This window comes from Misgurnus anguillicaudatus, chromosome 19 (genome assembly GCF_027580225.2).
Source record: "Misgurnus anguillicaudatus chromosome 19, ASM2758022v2, whole genome shotgun sequence".
NCBI lineage: Eukaryota > Metazoa > Chordata > Actinopteri > Cypriniformes > Cobitidae > Misgurnus > Misgurnus anguillicaudatus.
The window spans coordinates 54,267,662-54,281,259 of NC_073355.2; the positions used below are offsets into that span (position 1 = coordinate 54,267,662).

The following is a 13,598-nucleotide window of genomic DNA, read 5'->3' on the forward strand; positions in this document are numbered from 1 at the left end:
TTTCAAAAGTCAACAATGGCACAACAAGAAGTGTGTTTTTGGATGTAAGGAGAAGAAATCCAGCCTCATGGAAACAATGGATATAGTTTATTATCCGGATTAGCAGCGGAGTTTTGCGTGTGTGTTTGATGCTGTGGATTTTCAGAACCGGGTCATGACGAGTTACACGTGGTAAGTAAGACTTCTGTCTTATGTTGGAAATAGGTGCGTGTATATTATATAAATGACACGAACATGTAGTGAATCATAAGTTAAAACTCGCTCCTCCCGCGTTATAACTCCTCCTTCTTCATTTTTTCGTACGTTATCGGAAAGGTTCAGTAAAGCTAATCTTTCTTTTATAAATCTGATTAAACTAAAGACTCTTCAGAGATATAAAGGATGTCATACTACTCTATAGGTACTCCAGATTAATATCAGAAATGCAGAAACAGCGTGTGTTACGTGAGCTTTAATATAATTGTTGTACCTTTTTATAGAATACATAAAAATAATGTCCAGGTTGAAGTCTCACAATCTAATGACGAGATTAGAGGCATTAAAGTTTGATTTCAATAATTGATTTCAATATTTGACACCACCCTACTCTGTCAATTTTACTGATATCGACTCACAAATGATTCCTTAAATTAATTACTGATATTAAAATAACCCATCAGACCTTCTCCTTCTGCTGGTTGGTCTGACACATGCTGTCCTGCAGGTCCTGCAGCTGTTTGAGTAAAACCTGGATCTCTGCCTCCACCTGACCTGCACACTGCACCTGCATCTCGAGCTCCACTAGCCTCTCATCAGCCAGGTCCTATCACATACACAACAGCAGACAGTCAACAAACCAAATCATTACTACTAGAAATCAGTCTGGGGTTAGAAGTTTATTTGCAATGATTGGCTTACTGTGCTTCAGCACTTGCATTAACTAAAACTTTTTTGCCATGTAAGTCATACATACTTTTGACATCTTGATGTTTTTCACAGTCTCTTTCATCCTTCCCATCTCATTTCGAAGTTCTTCAGGTGACTCCACAATCTGAGACTTGAGCTTGACAATCTCATCTTTCAGTGTTGCCACTTCCACTCTCCTTTGACTCTGTAGAGTGCAGAACACATGTGTAGTCATTTAAAAAAAATGCCTGTGCCACAATATATGCATGAAATACTATCGTGCTGTGTGCATACTTTGTTGGAAAATGATGACGGATGATTATACATTCCATGTCAACATGTTTCTTCTATAACGTTAGGAATTAAAGTGTGCATGCCTCGATGCACACTACAAAACTATCACTTTGCAATGACCCTCCCTTATAGATAAAAAAAAAAAACAAAAAAAAAAAAAACAACGCAAAAACACACTCCCTCGCACGAAACCACAGCATACACAAAGGACTGTTAAACACCAAATCAACATCATTAAATAAGTGTGGTGTTGTTTGTGAGGAAAAAGTATGCTTGTTCGGTAGTGCTGGGTAGGAGGACCAAAAAATTAGATCAAGGTATTTTACAAAATTATGCTGGTTTTACTGTATATGATTTTTTTCATGCATGACCGGGTGTTAACCACATTTTCTACTGACTGAGACAGGACGTGGACCCTTTTACAGCCCACGTTAACAAATAGCCTGCACGTTCATTTTAGCAACGGAAGTAGTGGTGTTGCCCAGTGGTTCTAACGTTTGTCTCATTTGTTAACATTAGTTAATGTATTAACTAACATGAACTAACCATGAGCAGTACATTTATTACTGTATTTGATTAAATACACAACCTTTTTATTGCGCAAATTTTGAAAACAACTCACCCCCATGTCATCCAAAATGTTGATGTCTTTCTTCGTTCAGTCGAAAAGAAATGAAGTTTTTTTTTTAAGGACAACATTCCAGCATGTCTCATTTTAATATGATTTTTATGAAAGTGGAATCTTCCTTTATAAAAAGTTTTGTAAACCAACTCGCAACTACACTTTGTAAACAATCCTTCATGAAGTCAAATTTCATTAATATGGACTTTGAGGCGCGCACACGCACACACAGTAAAACAAAAGTATGCAACTTATATTAGTAATTGTAGTGAAACTGTTTTTGACGCAATACTCAGTATTCCAGACAACACGCTACATTAAAAAGGCACTTCAGACATTACAAATTTTGAGCCAGAAAACCCAAACGGTCAACATCATTTGGTTTGAGCCCTGCGGCACGTAACAATGTTGCCACCAGTGCTAAACACCCTCTTAAATGGACCACTGGTGGCAGGGATACACAAATACTGGCAAGATAGCTTTGCAATGCAGGGGAAAACAGCCTGATGGCATCTCCACTACTCCAAAGGGTCTGCATCATTGTCAACCTTCTGTGGTCTGTAAATAGGTTATCAGCTCCATTTTTAATGCTTTCCCTCAGAGTGTTTGTCTCTACCATAGCACATGCTGTTGGTGCTTCGCCTTTTAAAATAGCTGGACAAACTAGTCTTTCATCTTTTTACCTCAGGAGGAGGAACAACAGGCTCTGCTGCAGTAGCAGTCCTTGAGAGTGTCTCTTCTTGTTGATCCTTTTGCAAATTTATTTCTTTGACTGTGCTGGATGTAACCGGTTCCATATTTTCTCTCAATGTAGGTGGTTTGGAACCGAGATAAAGTCGTCGCAATGTCAAGCAGGTCATCTGTGACCTGATCGGAATATTTCTCATTCAAGTAAGCTAGAATGTTTCTCTTCACATCCTTCGTCAGCTGAGTATAGTTCTTCTCCTCAGCATCTTGGTGAAGCAGTCTCTCAACAGTAGCTAGTGGGAAAATGTGTTTGGCTAGGTGTATAGTGATTGAGTGTGTATTCTCATTCCACCGCTTGCTTTTCTTTTGGTAAGCAGTCCCTCTTGAAACGCATCTTTAAGTGACATCGGACTCGACTTTCTTTTGCTTTTCTAGTGTAACCGGCTGATGTGTAGTGCGATGATCATAGGTTCATGCATTCTTGGTATTCCACTGCATGTATGCAGCTAAGGTGGTTGAGCAAATTCTCTCGTGTTGCCGTCTCTGGACATAATTTTAGCCTGACAACATTTGCATAAAATAACGGTTTGGACGATGTCAGATTTTTTTAAACCAAAATACTTACTCCCTTTTTTGGCACAAGTTCTTCTGTGTCATTACGTTCTACAGCTTTAGAACTTTAAACAGTGCATGCCGCATTCCAGACGTTGTTTACAGTTTAAACTTTAAACGGCATACACAGTAATGTGGTATATAAAAAAAATCATATCATAGAAAGAAAGAGACTGTTGTTCAGCTTCCCAAATAACTCAGCATTATAGGAACAATAGATGCAGTTTGTTCATACAGGGTATAAGTGGAGTTCAGGCATGAAAACGGGTCAGGGGTGAAAAAGGTGAGAAGGGTGCTCAGGGGCTATGTGGCCTCTGATGGGGCCGGGAGGGGTGAGGATCCCTCTCCAGAATAAATATTATGGCCTCATTAGGGGACATGCTGTAAGTTAACTTATTTATTCTTCAGGCATGTGATTGGCAAGGACAAAAAAGAAGGAAGGAACTCAACATCCCTCCACGTGCGCAGAAACAAAATGCACACCATTACACACAAAAAATACATTATAACCATCATTTCAAATTTTTAATTCTAACGGACAATTTAGATTTCAAATTTAAACATTTGACTAGTCACACAAAGCATGTTTAATTAAATGGGTTGATAAACGTGGAAAGCTGTAACAAGTAGCATTACCTTACTATTTTAAATCTGCAATAATTTTATTTTGCCATAATCTGACCATCAGTCGCAAGGCCATACAATTTTAAGTTGGCCTTGCAAAAGGGTGGACCTGAAGGCCTACATCTAATTTAAAATGACTTAATTTTACAATATAGTACTGGTTAAATGAATTACATTATGGTCTTTGAGTCATGGGTTAAATAATTTTCAGATAAGCAAAAAAGTAATGTGGAAAAAAATAAAAACAAATCAAGAAATTACAATAGAAAAGAACAAAGTTACAAATAAAATAAGATCTAACAGTATTGATTAGGTAACTGTATCAAATTAACATAACACTGGTTTTCATTCTATAAATTAAATATAATTTATCTTTTTAAAGCTATAAAAGTGATTTTCCTTTTGTCTTATGTAGTTTCATTGACATAATGACTCAAACATAAGCATTTCTTATAAGAGGAACTGTCCCTTTAACACCAGTGGAGAAGCGCTGATCTAATACACTGATACATATAATCAACTGCTCACTTAAAATAAACGATTGTTTTTATGAGAAAACTTGCAGAGACTGTGGTATTACAATATAGTTTGTGCGTATATCTCCTGTCAAGCACAAATAAATGATGCGTTTGTGTGATTTTTGAAACGCGCGTGGGCTTTAGAGTTTGGGCGTATATGCTCCCCGAAAACAGTTCACTTTAGCAGCTTTGTCGATCAAATAGTCTAAAATTGCTTAAAGGTGACATAGAATGATTGAACGAAGTATTTATCCTTGTTCTGTGATGTGACATGTAGACAGTTTTTTTTGTTTGGGTCTGTAATGCCTTAGAAGCTTCCTAAAAACCTCTCTCAGATAGCTCTATTAGGGTGGGGGATTTTAAACAAGTGGTTTTGCACCTATTTGGCTCCCACTACTGGCTTAACTTGCAATCTCATTACTGATTGGCTGACTTTGCTGCCACTCAAAAATGTAGCCAATTATTTAAAAGTGGATGGGCAGTGAGATGCCTGTGATGTCATAAGCCTCAGTTTTTCAGATTGGGACGTTTACTGCCTGACATTTCTAAAAGAGGAATTCTATGAGACTGAGATGTTTAGCATGTCTAGCACTTTTTGTATGTTCGTGAATGCGGGTAGACCACCATTATTCAACATTATTTTTGCCGTTTCACCATATTTACATTTAAGAACTTACAGCCGTAGACTAGACCAATGTGACTTACAAGCAAGGAGTATGCTCATCATTCGTTCCAATCCATTCCAATAAAAATCTTTCAGGTCACTTTGCAATGTCAGGCTGTGTATACATGTTGTTTTAATTGATTGACACCTTAGAATTCAGTTATAGTTTTACAGCGTTTTGTGTTGACTTTACGTCCCGAAGGCAGTCGCTATATACATCTTCAACAAGCATGTATGATGAAGAACATAGAAAAACGGATGACATCACAGTAGCGCGAGAGCCGCTCGAAAGCAGACTTCCTTATGACTTCTCGATTCACTCTCATGATACTTTGATGTCACATGACTGTTGGTTTTTGCAGCGCAGCATGAACTCAAACAAATCTAATGTCTGCCATTCATTTTGGATGACCGTGAAGGGCGTGTCTACAAACAACGCGCGCACACCCCCTCCCCCCCAAAATGTTTTCTTATCGAATCTACACGATTCACGTGGGTCACCTTATTTGGCTTCAAAAAGGCAAATTTCGCCGAAAGGCGAGGGATTTTCATGCCTGGTGCAAGTGTGTTTGTCTAATGACGGAGTTTGTTGAAATGGGGCGGTCCCAGTGATAAAACAACTGGGTCACGAGTCGCCAAGTAAAACTGCATCAAATCTCTGTTTTGTTGGCAGGCCACACAAAAGTGCATATAATATAAACAACACAAACATGCAGTGAATCATAAGTTATACAGAGATAATGGGATAACGTTTTGTGTGTGTGTGTGTTGCATACTCGTGCGTCACTCCACACATGGCACGCCTGCAGGAGGCTCAGCTTTTTTTGGAAAGTAGCAGTACAGCAGATCTGTCTTTTAGAGATCTGATTAAACTAAAGACTCTTTGGATAAATAAAGAATCCAGTACTACTCTATAGGTACTCAAGACTAATGTGAGATTAACACAAACAGTGTGTGTTATGTGACCTTTAAAGTCTAATAAACATATGTACTGATACATACCAGTTTCTGCGATATTTCAGCAATTTCTGTCTTGCACTGTGCAACCTTTTCATTCATTGCACTCTAAAAAAAAAAAAAAAGAGACCACAATCAAATAAAGAAAGAATCAGACATGAAAAAACCAACATTACCTGTGACAAACATACAGCTGCAAGAAAGAGGTCTGAGTGAATTTATGGTCCAGGTATATTTTCTTGCTTTATGACAAAAAAACATGCAGTGGCATAAACACAGTAAGGGCAAACTCAAACTCAAACTAAGCCAGTGCACCTTTTTTCATTCAAAGGCGCCTGCAACTGCCATGAACGGTTTTGTTGTGACTGGCCCCTAACTGCAGCCCTCTACTACCTGGATATAGACGGTTTCATCGGACGCACGTGATACACGTCTGGATCCGAACCTTACTTCCGGTTTCGTTTTTTTAATGGTCTGACTGTAGTTGCTAAACTGATCTCTTGAACAAATGCCACGTCAAAAATAACAAATGGTTTTGGTTTCCTAGTTAATCTATGTGTTTTTTTTTACTTATTATATAAATAAACTACGCTTAAAGAACTTTGTTGTTATTTATTATTAGCAGAGTTTACCGGAAGTTACGCGAGGACCGCGACAGCTGCTTGTTTATGTTGTTACTGCTGAAACCGTCTATATGACATCAATATAAGAGTTTGACTAAACTCCGTCCACAGGAATACGCCAGTCGCCAGCTAAGCTCAAACATCTCTGGCTAAGCCAAGCTGCTGTCAAATCACAACAAACTTAACCAACTACAAACTCAGAACATGTTACTAGGCCTACACGATATTGAGAAAATATGCGTTATGCGATGCTGCTGTTGAATATTGATAACGGTATGTCTTACAATACGACTTCCCTAGAAAATCGCTATTTTTATTTGTTTTTTTTATTCATTCAGATATGCAATTATCATACTGAAATAAATACATATTATTCTGATGTAATTAAATCTAATTCAAGCAAAAAATATACATTTCAGATGTACTATTCTGTTTAGGCACAAGTAGGTTACTGTCGTTTTCCCCGCTCGTCTCAACTTCTGCCATATTTATTTTCCACTGGCTGCTTTGAGCCGCTAGGTTCACCTTTGCGCCTGCCGTCTAACCAATAGTTTAACAGTATAAGACCTACTTGGCGGCTATTTAGTAAGCAGTGTTTCCCACAGATCTGAAATGTACTTGTGGTGGTAGACGATGAAAAAAGGCAATCATTACCCTCAGGGTCTTTGCTAGATATAAAGCTCTACTAGGGCACAGGCCCCCCATTTTATTTTGTACTTTTTTCTTGAAAGCCTGCAGTGTGAAACACTTCTATAGACCAGTTCAAATGATGTAAACAACACTGGCCCAGAAACACTTCCTGTTACAGTTCGTGACAGTTATTTTTTTATTTCACATTTATTATTATCTTTAAGATGTTTGTTTAACTTCAGTTAATTTAGGTTTATATGTTCTGTTGGTTTATTTTATCCCAACGTTTATCTAGTGCTAAAAACGGAAACAGAAAGTGCTTCTGGACCAGTGTTGTTTACATCTTTTGAAATGGTCTATACAATTTTCATTTGCTTAACCCACTATTCTAACACTGCAACAAGTACTGGGAAATAAATATTTTTAAATACATGTTTATAAGTATAAGTATCTTCATATGCTTAACATTATATAAACATGTTTGGAGGCATAAAATGTTTGAAAATTATGACAGCAGTGACCCTTTGTCACAGCCTTTACTGACGTAAACCACATGACAACAGTGGTCGAGCTTGAAAAAATAAAATGGCGGCCAAGGAAGCAACTGGAGCACAAATTTAGTGTAAATAAACGCATATTTTCACTTTTTACTTTTTAGCGTACGGGCCAACCAAACAACCCAAGAAGAGTTTGGAACAAAACGAGAGAGGATCAATTTGGTGTTGCATTATCTGGATAGAGAGAGCTTCACGACAGCATTTAACTAGACCGAGATTCTGATCCTGCTTGTGTTTTACGCGATGGGTGAGTTGTTTTGATTCGTAACCCTTCAAAAAACGTATGCTATTATATTGATCACAACATTAGTGTGTAGACTGTAATCAGCGCGTCTTCCCGCGGACGATATGCACATCAAAGGTATTGTACAGCAATATAAATGGTCATTTTAAGACACTTCACAATAAGATTTGTACTGTCAATACATTATGTGAAAAATCATTGTAGATTGTAAGTTGAAAACTTAATTCTGTGCTGTGTTTACCATCGAATTTGGACTAATATAATATCTATGACTGAAAATTTAGTTTTGAACATCACACATATAAACTTACATAATGAAATAAACTATGTCATCAAACGCAACATTTATAAGACTTGATTATTACCTTATCCATCAAAGTGATTTCTCATTCTCGTCTGATTCATGGCCATCAGCGGTTGAGTTAAAGACTACAAATCCCATAATTCCACGCTGCTTCAGAGCGTCAGTAAACAACATCATTGTTGTTGTTTGATTTGGCGCCATCTATCGGCGCAAATAATACAAACTGCATCTTAAAAAAAATTTTTTTTTGCATCTAAAACATTACCATGTTTTAAGAAAAAAAATGTATAGGGTAATGTATCTAGATTATCTGTTATATATAAAATCAATCTTAATCCTAGAATTTACGCTGTAATGTTTGTGTGGGATTCTTGAAGTGACGAACTCTGTCAGTTTAAAATCAGCTGTTGCGCAGCGCACACACACGTATAGGAGCGCTGAAAGAGAGATTATCATTATAAAACAGATTCTTAAACAAGATTTTAAGCCCATTATGTGTTTTTACCGAACGTTAGAAGAGAAGAAATACGGACTTAAATAGTCTTTTTTGACACACAGTGAAGTCATTTATATTCACGCCGGAGCCTGAAGAAACATCCAGGGTTTCTGCAGGGGTAACAAAGTCAAATTTAAGACTTTTTAAGACCATTATGAATGAAATTTAAGACCTATATCACGACAATGAAAATTTTATAGTCCAGTGTGCAAACACCCATGTGTTTTTTAAGACCTTTTAGCTTTCATGACAAAAAACAAAGACCTCGGGGTGGGACGAGACACTTCAGAAAATGAAACTAGACATGAGACTGGGTTCACGAAAATAAGACGAGAATAGCCTTAGAATAGAAAATAGCCTTTAATTTAACTGAAATCACAATTTTTAAATGTTTTAAACAATCTACAGTTTTCATTAACAATTATTTTGGTAATTAATAATGATCAAGTAATCTGATATTTTTTGGTAATAAAAATAGACATAAGTGGGCAATATAACTGGGTTTTGCGTGGATTATTATAGCCTACATGTGTATCGTCTTTAAAAAATAATAATTAAAAACTGGATTGAAGTGCAATCCAGTGACGTGCGAAGTGCCGAACTTTTCTTTTTAGAGGCCCACCCATCAAACAATTTCGGCCTTCGCCACTGATTAGTTCTACAGCATTTTAAATTAACATTTTATTTTTTTTTAGGACAACGCTTTTCGAGAATGAATGGAGGTAAGAAATTTAAGACTTGGGTAAATAAAAATCTGGGCATTTTAAAGACTTTTTAAGGCCTTAAATTTAACTTTCTGAATTTTAGACTTTTTAAGACTTTTTATGACCCCGCGGAAACCCTGAACATCACTCTCCACTCCACGCCGTCTCGCGACTCCCGCCCCTCCGTGTTCGGCGATCAGGTTTAATGCGCGCGCAGCTTGTTTAGTAACAATAAAAGTAACATGTAAACGTTTGTGTGTGTGTGTCGGCGTGCCGCACTCTCCGTTCAATATTCCGCTCGGTGTTTGCGCTGCGCGTTTTGCTCTGTCGTTAACAGCACATAACGTGAAGAAACATTGTTTGAAATTTAACTTGTCCGGGACAAGCCTTAATGTCGAGCCCTGATACTAGTTATTTACTTTGGTTGATAAACTACTCCATTGTTGTGAAAGTTTACCGGGCGTTACACTTGTTTCACAAAAACTGTTTTTTTTTTGTTAGTGTCATTACTCAAGTTTAAATTTGTCAAATTGAGTTGAAAAGGTCAAAAACCACTGATTTGGACATTTAAGCTGATAAAATGGTCATTGTTACTAAACATGTGAGCTCACCACATCCTGATACTCATGTTGTGTTTTAGTCGTCAGCTCTGTCAGGGCAGCAGCCAGCTCTTCAGCCTCTGCTTGTTGCTCAGGAGGAATGATACTGCACAGAGAGAACAGGTTTCATTATTATAATAATTACTATATTAATAATTCATTATTATAAGCATTCATTATAATAAGCATTTGACTTACCTAAGTTTCTCAATCTTCTTTTCAGCTTCTTTTATTTCTCTTGTGTATGCTTGAAGTCTGTCCAAATCTGACCTCTAGGAAGAGAAAGAAATGTTTTACACACAATGTTAAAATGGAGAAAAATGTGGCAGAAACAAAGAGCTTTAAAACGGTGTAATCAAACCCTATTCATACAACTGAGATAAGTTTAACGTTCAATAAATAATAATGTTCAGAAAATATAATTAAAAATTCTTTAAATAATAAAGATAAAATGCATCTTACAAAACGTTGCTGGTGGGCAGCAGTTACTTCCAACCTCCCCTTTCTGAAGATCAAGAAATTTTGGATTGCACTCAGTATGGTGATTGTTCGCTTTGCCTCTGCCAGAGTGATAAAAATCACTTTGCATCACATACAATAAACTAATCGTCTATGTAGTTTATCACTAAAAATGCTTATTCAATACTTTGAATATGAATGCAAAATAAAAGCTTACTGGGGCTAATCATATCATTCAGAGAAAAGTCATACACAAGACACATCGGTAAGAACTGGCACCTAAAAGAAACACATTTCAAACACAATGACACAATATAGACATTTATGTAATTTTAAAATTATTAGAAAAAAAAAACTGCAATACTTACATGCGCATGTATACATTCATGATTGGCGTAACCCCCTCATAGAGCATCGGGTACTGAAGATTTTCAGACAATGGCATCTGCATAAATTTTATAAAATGATATTATGTCAAAATAAACAAACACTACTTAAAGGGGGGGGTTTAATGGTATTTCAAGCATTCTGACTTATTAACCCAGTTATAGAGTTGTTTCCTCATGCTAAACGTAGGCAAAGTGTAAAAAATGCAGTTGGGTGTGTTTCAGAGTATTTCTGTGCCGAACGCACTTCGCCAGGGTTCGTACAAGTTTCGGCTAATTTTTTTCGATTACGGTTCTAACTGACGTTTCAGGGGTTTTCGATACGTATCACTTCTTTATATGGGCTTCCGCCGGAAAACTTCCCCCGGAAAACCCCGCCCAGCCGTCAGTCAGCGGGAGACGCTAGAGCTTGCTAACAGCTTTTCACGCCACTCAGCTTTGTTTAATTTCAAAAGTCAACAATGGCACAACAAGAAGTGTGTTTTTGGATGTAAGGAGAAGACATCCAGCCTTATGGAAACAATGGATATCGTTTATTATCCGGATTAGCAGCGGAGTTTTGCGTGTGTGTTTGATGCGGTGGATTTTCAGAACCGGGTCATGACGAGTTACACGGGGTAAGTAAGACTTCTGTCTTATGTTTGAAATAGGCGCGTGTATATTATATAAATGACACGAACATGTAGTGAATCATAAGTTAAAACAGTGTTGTATAGTGTTGTATGACTCGTACTCGCTCCTCCCGTGTTATAACTCCTCCTTCTTCATTTTTTCGTACGTTATCGGAAAGATTCGGTAAAGCTAATCTTTCTTTTATAAATCTGATTAAACTAAAGACTCTTCAGAGATATAAAAGGATGTCATACTACTCTATAGGTACTCCAGATTGATATCAGAAATGCAGAAACAGCGTGTGTTACGTGAGCTTTAAACATGTTAAATGTCAACCATCTGGTAAATCTCAAGCATCTGATAAAACGTTGACCTCAGCAGATCAGCAACACTCACTGTGTAAAAGGACTCTGGCTTAAACCGAAAAACAAGCTGCAATACTCTCATGTAGAGTCTTTGAATAGCTTCTGCCTGCAATTGAAAACAGGGTAATTCGACAAATGTCTGTTAACATTTGCGCTTACAACAGTTGTTTACAAAGAAAGAAGCTCTCATTTCAATATTTTAGGACTGAACTGATTTTATTTTCAACTGATACTAGTAACTATATAAAAATATGGGGGCCAATTATGCAAATGAAATTGAAAGGAAATTCTGCCTTTACACAAAAATAAAAAAGCACTTAATCATACTAAAATCACGAAAATATTTATTCTAGTTATTCACCCCAACAATGCCCAAACTACGGTTATTTACATCAGACTGTAAACAGTATAATTTACCTTTGGATTGGGAGTGATATCATTTTTTGTAAAATGTTTGGCTTCTTGTCCGGTCAAAACTTCAGTTCGGTAGAACTGCACAATGGCATCCACCTTATACACCGGAAAAGTGTTTTGAGTCATGGCTGCCGCTAAATAAATAAAATAAAAATACAAAAGGTTCTATAAGACAAAACAAAATATAAATTGACATGCAATAACAAGCGTCCATGCGTTCCGTCATGTTTGCATAGCAACAAAACCGTTTGTTATTAACTGCGAACAGAATAAAAAGATAATATTACAAGATTCAATGATGTTAGACATGCATGTTCACATTCAGTCAGATAAACTAAAAAATAAATATAGCAAAATCAAATAGCGTTAGATTTAAGGCAGTTTTCATCCAAAGCGACACCATAACGGTGCTGTCAATAACCAAAACAAACACTTGAACCTTACACGAACGCGTGAACCTCAACGACACAAAATTAAATTACCGTCTTTTTCATACTGTTTCGCCGCCATTACTGAAAAAGTAACAAAGCCTGTAAAGTTAAACAAAATCAAATTAACACTTTCACTAACCAGGTTTACGCTTTCGTCCCTCGCCGTCAACTGGAGCAAATTTAAACCTTTAGCGCCTCCGTCGTCATTTCCGGCAAACGGATATCATTCGCTTACGTCACGTTTTAGGGTAAAGTCATTCATGCTGCGCCCCCTACTGAATAACTTATGCGGGGACGTCAACATCATAGAAACTAATTTGTTCATATGGCCATCATATATTATAACTGTTGTCGTTAATGTGAGTCGTGTAAGGCTAAATGTTATGTAGAATTTATTTGTTGAAATGAAGCCATAGATATGTATAAAGGCTAGATGGCTCAAGGCGGAGTCAGCTGTGTCGTCACTTGGCGGCCATCTTAGGTCAGTGCTGCCATAGTGCTGCTCCCTGCTGCTGTGGACGGAAGGTGAGTGTACATACGCCAACTAAAGTGCTCGTAACTTGCTGAATTCTTGACGGATTTACAAACGGTTTGGTTTTTTACAAACGTTATTAACGTGGCTATAATTCTGGATGCTTTAACATGTTTCATGAATTTTTTTTTTATTTTTAGTATACGTATTCAGTGTCATAGGTACATCTTTGACGTTTATAAAAAACCAATCCGTTTGAAAATCGGTAAAAAATTAAGCAAGTTATGATCATTTAAAAGTACCTGCATCATTAAGACTCAATGCTACGAGTGAGCGAGCGCCCTGTCGTAAGATGGCCGCCAAAATGCGGACGTTCCACTCAATTGGCCATCAGCGCGGACGAGCCATCTAGCCTTTATACATATCTATGAAATGAAGC

General features: G+C 37.2%; 1 protein-coding gene across 5 annotated transcripts in view; it reads right to left on the bottom strand.

The window, feature by feature from the left end:
- LOC129427937 (kinetochore protein Nuf2) overlaps window positions 1–12,960 on the bottom strand; it is a 41,616-nt gene extending 28,656 nt beyond the window's left edge. The window contains exons 1-11 of one of the 5 annotated variants that reach the window (XM_073857889.1): window positions 12,827–12,960; window positions 12,260–12,390; window positions 11,874–11,948; window positions 10,848–10,924; window positions 10,697–10,758; window positions 10,483–10,580; window positions 10,219–10,292; window positions 10,033–10,126; window positions 5,909–5,971; window positions 953–1,090; window positions 662–802 (exon numbers count right to left, since the gene is read on the bottom strand). In XM_073857889.1, coding sequence (XP_073713990.1) covers window positions 662–802; window positions 953–1,090; window positions 5,909–5,971; window positions 10,033–10,126; window positions 10,219–10,292; window positions 10,483–10,580; window positions 10,697–10,758; window positions 10,848–10,924; window positions 11,874–11,948; window positions 12,260–12,382 — 945 coding nt within the window. In that variant the 5' untranslated portion in view covers window positions 12,383–12,390; window positions 12,827–12,960. Of the gene's footprint in view, window positions 1–661; window positions 803–952; window positions 1,091–5,908; window positions 5,972–10,032; window positions 10,127–10,218; window positions 10,293–10,482; window positions 10,581–10,696; window positions 10,759–10,847; window positions 10,925–11,873; window positions 11,949–12,259; window positions 12,391–12,738 lie in introns of all 5 variants that reach the window. The other 4 variants (XM_073857892.1, XM_073857888.1, XM_073857891.1 and 1 more) reach the window with 4 other exon arrangements.
- Between the last annotated feature and the right edge of the window lie 638 nt (window positions 12,961–13,598).